This window comes from Xyrauchen texanus, chromosome 4 (assembly GCF_025860055.1).
Source record: "Xyrauchen texanus isolate HMW12.3.18 chromosome 4, RBS_HiC_50CHRs, whole genome shotgun sequence".
In the NCBI taxonomy this organism is placed as follows: domain Eukaryota; kingdom Metazoa; phylum Chordata; class Actinopteri; order Cypriniformes; family Catostomidae; genus Xyrauchen; species Xyrauchen texanus.
The window spans coordinates 2,984,817-2,994,955 of NC_068279.1; the positions used below are offsets into that span (position 1 = coordinate 2,984,817).

Here is a 10,139-nt window from a genome sequence, read left to right on the forward strand (position 1 = left end):
GTTATTGTTTAGTTTACCCCTTCGCTTTGCCAGCTCTAGTGTTCCCCTAGCTCCCCTGTCTATTCAACTTGCTTGTTTACCCGTTCTACTATTCTGACTTCCCCGGCTTCGACCCTCCGCTTTCCTCGACCACTCTTTCGTAGATTTGCCCTTTACCATATCCTGATTCCCCGGCCTCGACCTTGCGCTCCCCCTGACCACTCTTCTTCTGGATTTACCCTGTTGTATTTGCCTGCTAATAAATAAAAGCAGTTTTCATCGACATTGTGACTGTCTCTTCTTGTGCGGGTTACAGAATAACCAACCCTACAGAAGACAGTCACAATGGAAGCCACGGAGGATTTCCGCAGCTCGCTAGAGCGGATTTGCACGGCGCTTTCTGCCCAAGGATCTACGGTTGGGAAACACGACCAGGCACTCACGGCTCAGGGACAGCAAATACAAGAAATACTGCATACGGTATGTACTATTTCCGATCAGTTTTTACCAGTTCCTCCTGTGTCTGTCCCTGTGCCCGTTGATGTTTCCACCGCATTTCCCAGCGCCCAAGCTTTCAACCCCCCGAGCGGTTTGACAATTCGTCGGAAGCTTGTCAGGGGTTTTTAATGCAATGCACTGTTTATATGACATACCACCCCCTTTTGCGCACTGACAGTGAGAGAGTACACTTTGTTATCTCCCTGCTCTCGGGCAAGGCACGGCAATGGGCCACTGCATTATGGACCGCCGACAGCCCCCTTTTGATGTCATATGATCTGTTTTGTCACCAGATTGCCGTGGTTTTTAATCACCCGGCAGCTGGCAGAGATGTAGGCAGCCGCCTCGTGTTTTTAAAACAGGCGTCACGCACAGCCGCTGCCTACGCACTAGATTTCCGCACCCTTGCCGCGGGTAGCGGGTGGAGCGACCCCGCTTTGTTGACTGTATACCGCCTGGGTTTGAATGACCGGCTCCAAATGGAATTGGCATGCCGAGGAGAATCGCTGTCACTGGAGGACTATATTCAGCTCTCCATCACTGTGGATAACCTGCTTCAGGACCGTGCTTGTCGGAGCCCCTCTGTCGTCCACGAGCCTTCTACGGGTCTCAACCCGCCCAAACTCGTTACTCCCGAGCGCTCTTCCACATCCGAGCCCATGCAACTTGGTCGCGCTCCACTAACCCAAGCAGAACGAGCTAGACGGTTGACACAGAGCCTCTGCCTATACTGTGGCACCCCGGGTCACCGAATTGACTCATGCCCAGCCGGTCCCCGGCCTTCCCTCTCCAAAAGTCAAGTGAGAACATCTGTCTTTCTCAACGTTACCCAGAAACAGGTCTGCCTCCCAGTAATGTTGACTTTTAACAATGTCTCTTTTTCTACCCCAGCCCTAGTGGATTCCGGGGCAGCGGGAAATTTTTTAGACGATGGCTTGGTCCAGAAACTATCCATCCCACTCAGTCCTGTCGTGCCACCTCTCAGAGTTAACTCTCTAGATGGGGCACCTCTTGGATCGGGTCTCATTTCCTTCTGGACCATGCCATTGTCCCTCCAAGTGGGCTTGTTTCACACGGAGCTCATCCAGTTTTTTATAGTGCACTCACCCAGAGACCCTGTGGTTTTAGGCCACCCCTGGTTAGCGCTTCATGACCCCCACATTTCCTGGTGCATGGGGGAGCTGTTGCGCTGGACCAACCACTGTTTATCACACTGTATTTCCCTTCCGGTGTCCTCCACCTCCGTAGAGAGCCCCGAAGTGAGTTCCCCTGTCTCCATCCCTCCTGAGTACTCTTCCTACGCTGATGTGTTCGAGAAGACCCAGGTTAGTCTTCCCCCCCATCGTAGCGTGGACTGCGCCATCGATCTCCTTCCGGGGTCCCCACTCCCCAAGAGCCGAGTGTACCACTTAACATTACCCGAAACCAAGGCCATGGAGGACTACATTGACGAGGCACTCAGTCTAGGCATCATCCGGCCGTCCACCTCCCCAGTGGCGTCCGGCTTCTTTTTCGTGGGCAAAAAGGACAGCGGGCTTCGCCCCTGCATCGATTACCGGGCCCTAAATAAGGCCACGGTGAAGTTCGCCTACCCACTACCTCTCATCCAACCGTCCCTCGAGCAGGTCAGTAAGGCGAAGATCTTCACCAAGCTCGACCTCAGGAGTGCGTACAACCTTGTAAGCATCCGCAAGGGGGACGAATGGAAGACTGCGTTCATCACCACCAGGGGGCACTACGAGTATTTGGTGATGCCGTACGGCCTCGCCAACTCCCTTTCAGTGTTCCAGTCATTTATGAACGACGTCTTCCGAGACATGCTGGACCTCTTCCTCGTCGTCTACATAGACGACCTTTTAATTTACTCCGCCACACTCTCTGAACACACCATCCACGTCTCAAAGGTGTTACAGAGACTGCGAGAGCACGACCTGTTCATGAAGGCAGAGAAGTGTGCCTTTCACCGCCCCTCCGTCTCCTTCTTGGGCTACGTCCTGTCTGCGGGAACAATGGAGATGGAGACCGACAAAGTCGCCACAGTCCTATCCTGGCCCGAGCCAAGTATGCTCAAGGAGCTCCAACGGTTCCTGGGTTTCGCCAATTATTACCGGCGTTTCATTAGAGACTTAGGCAAGATCGCCGCGCCCCTCACGTCTCTCACACGAGGCAACCCGAAGTTCCTCACCTGGAACGCACCCGCCCAGCAGGTCTTCCAGGCCCTAAAGGAGGCCTTCACGACCTCCCCAGTCCTTCGGCAGCCCGACCCCACTCTCACGTTCGTGGTAGAGGTAGATGCCTCAGAGGTAGGGGTGGGAGCTGTACTCTCCCAACCACACAGGACACCCACTAAACTATACCCATGTGCATTCTACTCCCATAAGCTGTCCTCCCCCGAACAGAACTACGACGTCGGGAATAGAGAGCTGCTGGCCATCAAGCTGGCCCTAGAGGAATGGCGCCATTGGCTGGAGGGCTCTAGGTTCCCCTTTGTCGTTTTCACCGACCACAAGAACCTAGAGTACCTCCGCGCAGCCAAGAGGTTGAACCCTCGACAGGCCAGGTGGGCGATGTTCTTTACCCGGTTTAACTTTTCCGTTACTTTTCGTCCGGGCTCCCAGAACCTCAAGGCGGACGCACTCTCTCGCCTTTTCAACCATGGCTCGGAATCTTCTGAGTCAGAGACAATTATGTCTCGACCCGAGACATCCGCCTCCGTCTCCCGTGTAAGAAGCTAAGCCCCAAATATGTCGGCCCTTTTAAAATTATTAAACGTATTAACCCAGTCACTTACCAATTACTTTTGCCACCCCGCTACAAAATCTGTTCTGTGTTTCATGTTTCCCTTTTGAAGCCCGTGTTCTATAGCCCCATGTTCCCGCCCACGGCAGCCCAAACACCTCCTCCACCACTCGATGTCAGAGGTCAACCCGCCTATACGGTCCGGGCCTTGCTAGACTTCCGACGTCGGGGGGGCGAGCTGCAGTATCTGGTCGACTGGGAGGGCTACGGACCTGAGGAACAGTCGTGGGTACAGTCGAGAGATGTCCTGGATCAAACTCTCAAGCTAGACTACCATCGCCAGCATCCCAATCGTCCCGCACCGCTTCCCAGAGGTCGCGCTCCTCGCAACCGAGCGCGGCCGTCCGGAGCAGAGGGGGGAGTACTGTAACGAACCCCGCTCCTCTAGTTCGCTCCGCTTCCTCGAGCTCACACGCTCGCTCCCAATCACCCCCCTCGGGCTCTCACGCTCGCTCCCAATCACCAGAGTATTAGTTTCACCCGCACTCATCCCAATCACTAGGTTATTCGTGTCACCTGCACCACTCGTTTTTCCCCTATATATATCACAACCCTTTCGTTTCACGCTTGTTGGTTATTGTTTAGTTTACCCTTTCGCTTTGCCAGCTCTAGTGTTCCCCTAGCTCCCCTGTCTATTCAACTCGCTTGTTTACCCGTTCTACTATTCTGACTTCCCCGGCTTCGACCCTCCGCTTTCCTCGACCACTCTTTCGTAGATTTGCCCTTTACCATATCCTGGCCTCGACCTTGCGCTCCCCCTGACCACTCTTCTTCTGGATTTACCCTGTTGTACTTTTAGCTGCTAATAAATAAAAGCAGTTTTCATCGACATTGTGACTGTCTCTTCTTGTGCGGGTTACAGATGGCTTTGTGTGGTGGGCAAAATTGTGTCGGAAAACTAAAAACTACTCCTCCTGCATCCATCCTGAACTACTGGCTACACCAACAGATCCAGTGAGTCCATCACGGATGAAATGTGCATGACATTTCTTCCGAGGGAAGATAAAGAAAGGTGGAATAGGATTCCCCTGCGTATTGACCGTATTGAGGCCTTGGCCAGACTGGTTGCTTTTGGCTTCCTGATGGACAATGTGGGGAAGCCAAAATGTTATGCTTAAGAAAAGATGTCATCCAGTTCTTTCCTGTCATCTCAGATGCCTTCCAAGACTCTGGGTATGTGCAATTAAATTGCTCTGCACACTGGAAGGCAAGTTTTCAGACCTGAACAGCATGAACATATCAATTCTATGAATTTTTTATATTAATTAATTAATACGATTGACCTTTTATTCTAAATGTATTCTAGTTATTCTAACTTAAATGAAATGTAAGGTTATCCTAATAGATACATTATAATGAAAATAATGAAAAGGAACAGGAACAGGCACTGGCAATTGTAGATTTCTGCTTGGGTGTCCATTCAAGATCACTGCAGAAATGACCATCAATTGGATTTTAAAGCCCACACATTTATAGTCAGCTGTTTAACACTACATGTTATGGACAGCATATGTTAGGGACTGTTTTCACTGGGCAGGTTTCAACTAACTGTCATTGTTTCAAAGAATTAACCAGGTTATATGATTGCTTATCCAGGTACTGTTCAGTGAAATTCAGATCTTCTATGCTTAACAATTGTTCACAGTTTACAATGTGACCTGATAAGTTTATATTTTGAACAAGGGGCTAAGACAATTATCTCTTCCAAGCCTAACATTGCTCCTGGCGTATTCTATGAGACTAGGTGTTACGCTTGAGTAATGAGGCTGACGAGGAGGTGCGGATCCAAACGCAGTTGAACTTTATTTAACTGAATAAACAGGGCAAAAACACAAAGCAACAACCCACGATGGGGAAATGAAACATAAACTGAATGAGCTGACCAAGGTTGACACGAACAGGGAACTCGGGAAGGAAAGAAACATCAGGTTAAACATCAAACGACGATCGACAAAGACTGAACAAAGACACGGGGTATAAATACACAAAACATGGGAAAAGGGGCCAATGAAAGAACAGAACTCAAACAAGATAACGAGGTGATTAACAGAAACCAAAGGCAAATTAACAAGGGCAGGTGTAAACAATGAACAGTGAACACGAACGCTAACAGAGGACTGTGGAGTTAAATAAGGGACTAAAGTGAAAACTAAGAAATACCAAAAGTGACAAAATCACAAACAAAGGGCAACAGAGGGACAAGAGAGGGTAACCGTTACACTAGGTTGATATTTTAAATATCAGTCTGAAGTCTTTCAATACTTTACCCAAGTCTAATTTAAACATAAAAAATGTCTGCCTCAACAAGCATTATTGCAGCCTTCATGTCAGATATGTCCATTGCCATTGGCTCATGCCATTAGCTCTCACATGTCATGTGACTAACTGCAACATTTAAATCAGAGATTCTTTTATACTGAAATATCAGCCTCTCTAGGACCTTAATTGAAACAGAAAACAGTCTCGGATGCAAAGTTGATAATTGAGAGATAATAGAATGTTTTGCATATCGGTTCCCTAGACTAGCTTTTTACATAAATCAAGCAATATAAACTAATCATATAAGAAAAAAAGTAAATAATACTATAATAATAAAGTAAATAAATACTAAGGTTGCTCCCAACCCTGGTAACATATTGTATAAAAGATTAGACCAAAAACTCATTGAGAATTAAAAATAAGTACAGCTCTATTTTCTTTTAAACCAGCGCTTAACCAATATTATGAAAGATTTCATGTCTTTTGATTTTATTTCAGATGGTGGCATGTTCCAGAGTTGGGAATCCGTCACAGAAAAAAACTTTGAGTTGTTCTGTGATAGTCAACCCTACAGATACATTCACTACTCCTTAATGTTCTCATACCATCCTGTCTATTTGGCAATTTACACAACACCCGTGGGGCTTTATTGTGCAGACATTTAAACACCAAATATATGTATATATATATATATATATATATATATATATATATATATATATATATATATATATATATATATACATATTGCAATGATGCACATGATTTGGTATTTTTGTCCATGATTTTTAAAGTCTGATTGTAAAGTGACATTATATGATTTACGGTGGATTCGCTTGTTTGAGCCCAAACTGTAATTCAATATGAAATGAGACAAAATTATTGCATGCATATAAAGCTGAGCCGCCTGCTTTTAAATGTTTGAAAATGTCTAATTCATTTGAAATAATGTATGTTAATCTTTTTTTTTAAGTTTCTTTACATGTCTATGAAATGTGAGATGAGAATCTAAAATTATTCCTAAGAATCTTCATTTGTGATGTTCCTTTTTGTTTTCTATTAGAGAAACACAAACTGTTTTTCTGACGTTCAATGTGAGGTGGTTATTTTGGAGCCTAAATAAAGGTAATAAAATAAAGTGCTAATAATAAAAATCGGTGTCATCATCATAAAGCTGACACTTAATATCTGGGCAGCAACTTGGCAAATCATTTATAAATGAACTAAAAATCAAATGGACCTAAAGATGAACCTTGGTGTATTCCCTCATTTTTCCTGCTCAAATATAACACTCTTTTTTTTGTAGGTAAGATGCAAACCACTCAGATGTTTGTTTACTATAATTAAAATCAGTCAATTTCGAGAAAAGAATAGCATGGATAATGTCGAATGCCTTTTTCAGGTCAATAAAAACTGCTCCCACAACATGCCGCTGGTCTAAAAAACGGCTTACGTTTCCCAATATATATCAATGTACAGATTCAGTAGAGTGCTGGGGCATAAAGAAGGAAAACATATCACTTAATGCACTTCTAAGTGCCTCAAAATGTGCAAAAGTAGTTCATGGATCTACTCTCAAAGCAAACCTTATAACTTATAAAAGTACCTGATTAAAAGGTAAATCTCCTAAAAGGAGCAAAACAAAAGAGCTAAAGACTAAATATTAAATATATCTTTAAAAACATTGCAGGAGAATACAAGTTTCATAAAAGAGTCCAGTGTGTTGAAATATGTGTGATTTTCTTTTCTTTTGGACTAAAGCTGTCCATGTTCAGCTGCTTCAGCTCAATACATTTTGAGTACAGTGACTTGATTTGTTGTTCACACTAATACACATTTACACAGGCACTGGAGTGTCAGAATGTTTAATATTGTTACGGTGTTGTTACACTATCAAACAGAGCGCCTGTAGATGTTTGTATGTGCTTATTCAAAAGGGTTGCAGAGGGTCACTGGAGCTTTTAGGGTACTGGATTCTCAGCACCTTCAGATCCTCTGGATAGCCAGGTAGAGCTGCTGATACCATCACATGAACACTTACACTCGTTTCTACATCCACCTGAGAAGAGAGAGAGAGAGAGAGAGAGAGAGAGAGAGAGAGAGAGATAGAGAGAGAGACATAATGAACAACAATACATGTTAAGATCTAGATACGTGCTTGACATGAAATACTTTTGGAAAGTTGACATGTCCTGCTGTACTCTAATCTAAAACATTTTAAAACACATTTTGCTCATTATTTTGTAATTATTATGCATGCAGCTTTTACAAATTCATATTAATTTAGAACTGCCGAACCATTTAAAATGATCAAGTGAAATAATAAAGTTGGTTAAAAGTGGTGAAAAACGTAAATGATGACATCTAAAAATCTACACTTTCCCTAATTTAAATATTTAGATTTTCACCTAAAATCTTGATGTAAAAAAAGAGAAGTTCATGCCCATATATCAACTTCCAAACTATGTTATATCTGTAAAAAAATAAATAAAATACAGTACATCGACATACATCAACAACCCAGATATCTTAAGCTTGCCAAAACAAACAAACAAAACCACTAACTTACCTTGATTACAAAATTCATTCTCTTCCCAGTCTGATGAGCAAAGCTTACAGCAGTGAAATGATCGAATGCAACTTCAGGTATGAACGCTTCAACTTGTGTCTTTACCTGAATAAACAGACAGCACATTTTATATTGTCTATATTTTATTAGTTGTAGTTGTCACACTAGTAGGAATGTTTTGAAAATAAAAATAGATTGAGTAGATTCAGTTGGTTAAAAAGTGATTATACACAGTATTTGATTTGTTCAGATTCTATGTTAAAAACTCCATGAGAAACAATTGATTATTCAGATGAATTATTAGTCATTTATTTGTTATTAAATTTGCATACATTACATCTACAATAAGTGGTAAATCTAGGGAGTTACAAGTCACACAACTCATAATGGGTTAAATTTAGGGAATATATATACTTTAAAAAAAATGTATACCTTGAACACACTGTAAATTGTTTTAGATACTGTAAAAGTGGCTGCCATATCCATAAACATTTAATAAACTCCTACCTTATTGCAGATGTTCTGCACCTCTGGTGTGGCAGACTCCACCACACTCCATCCTCCATTCTGCTGTTGATCCATGAGTAGATGAAATAACAATGTGTCATCAATCAGACTAACTCTCACAATGACACTACTGCACTATTTATGTGGTCAAGAACACATGACCTGAGCCATCACTGGAATGTACCAAGTTATTATAACAAAGGGTGCAAATTAAATATACATAAAGTGAGAGTATGAATTAAGAGTCCAAGCTCTGAAGGAGCTGAAACCCTATTGTATTTGTACTGATATTCTTATAATTATTCTTTTTCTGCCTTAAATGTGTCTGGATGTTAGAAACTGTAAATAGTTTAGTGCATATGCCTGCCGTTGATTGTATAAAGTGTATCACAAAGCCATCGTATTGTGCATGCATCAAACACGCTTGTATCCATTAACCATCAAGATTATACTTTGAAAAGCTTCTGGGGTTGACCTGGTGAGATTCGATCCAGAATGGTGAAAAACGAAGTATATCCAGGCTTTAAGAGACTGTCTCGTCTCTTAAGAGATTGACTTGTGAAAGTGCTAAAAATAATAATAATAAAAGTGTGGGATTATTCTGCAGTGTTTAATGTTTAATCTGGGATTTTCTGGGCTCACTCTGATAAAGTGACGGTTTGTTCCGGCTGTATTCCAAGTCTTCCGATCGGTTAATATGAAGAAGAAACCCAAATGTAAGCTTTCTTCAATGATCATGTTCCTCCAGCGTCTGACGTAACAAATCCCACAATCTTTTAAAGATTCAAAAATTTTGATTTAAAACCAAAATAAGATTTAAAACAGATTTGTAGAAGCCTTAATTTTGGTCACACATTATACATACATTTTTGCATATATACAGTGAAATGTATTTGTTTTCACATATCCCAGCTAAGCTGGGGTCAGAGCGCAGAGTCAGCCATGATACGGCACCCCTGGAGCAGATAGGGTTAAGGGCCTTGCTCAAGGGCCCAACAGTGGCACCTTGGCGATGCTGGGGCTTGAACCTCTGACATTCTGGTCAGTAACCCAGAGCCTCAACCGCTGAGCCCGATTTGTGTCAGTGATGTGATGTGCGATTGGCTCTCATAAATTGTGTGCCCATATTCTATAGTTTCTATAGGAACTCTGGCTTGGCGGCCATGATGTGGAATAAAGTCGTGGAAGGTAAGGGGAGTGTCGTTCTTTTCTGGCTGTTCTCTGATTATCTGCATGTCATGAGCAAATACACATTTATGAACTTTTTAGTTCTGTTCTACGGAAGCCCTGAACAGTGAGTTACAAGGAAGGACACAATAAGCCCAATCAACATTGAACATTATTAAATATTGTTTAATTCATTAGAAGATGAATTCCATGTAGGGATACATGCAGTAGTCCCAACAAGCATTTATTTTTAATGAAACTGTTTCATTAAAAACAACTAAGGTAGATCTTATTGAGTTGGTCATTTAAAAGTAGATCATCACGCAAAAAACTGTGGACACCCCTGCCGTACATGGAATTC

At 42.9% G+C, this 10,139-nt stretch overlaps 1 protein-coding gene across 1 annotated transcript; it reads right to left on the bottom strand.

Annotated features, from left to right (window-relative positions):
* Positions 1 to 7,384: 7,384 nt before the first annotated feature.
* LOC127643033 (cystatin-B-like) lies at positions 7,385 to 8,724 on the bottom strand. The gene is made up of 3 exons (XM_052125561.1): positions 8,612 to 8,724; positions 8,105 to 8,209; positions 7,385 to 7,594 (listed from the first exon to the last, which is right to left on the bottom strand). Exons 1-3 carry the CDS (start codon positions 8,684 to 8,686, stop codon positions 7,466 to 7,468), a joined length of 309 nt encoding a protein of 102 aa, XP_051981521.1. The 5' UTR covers positions 8,687 to 8,724; the 3' UTR covers positions 7,385 to 7,465.
* Positions 8,725 to 10,139: the final 1,415 nt, after the last annotated feature.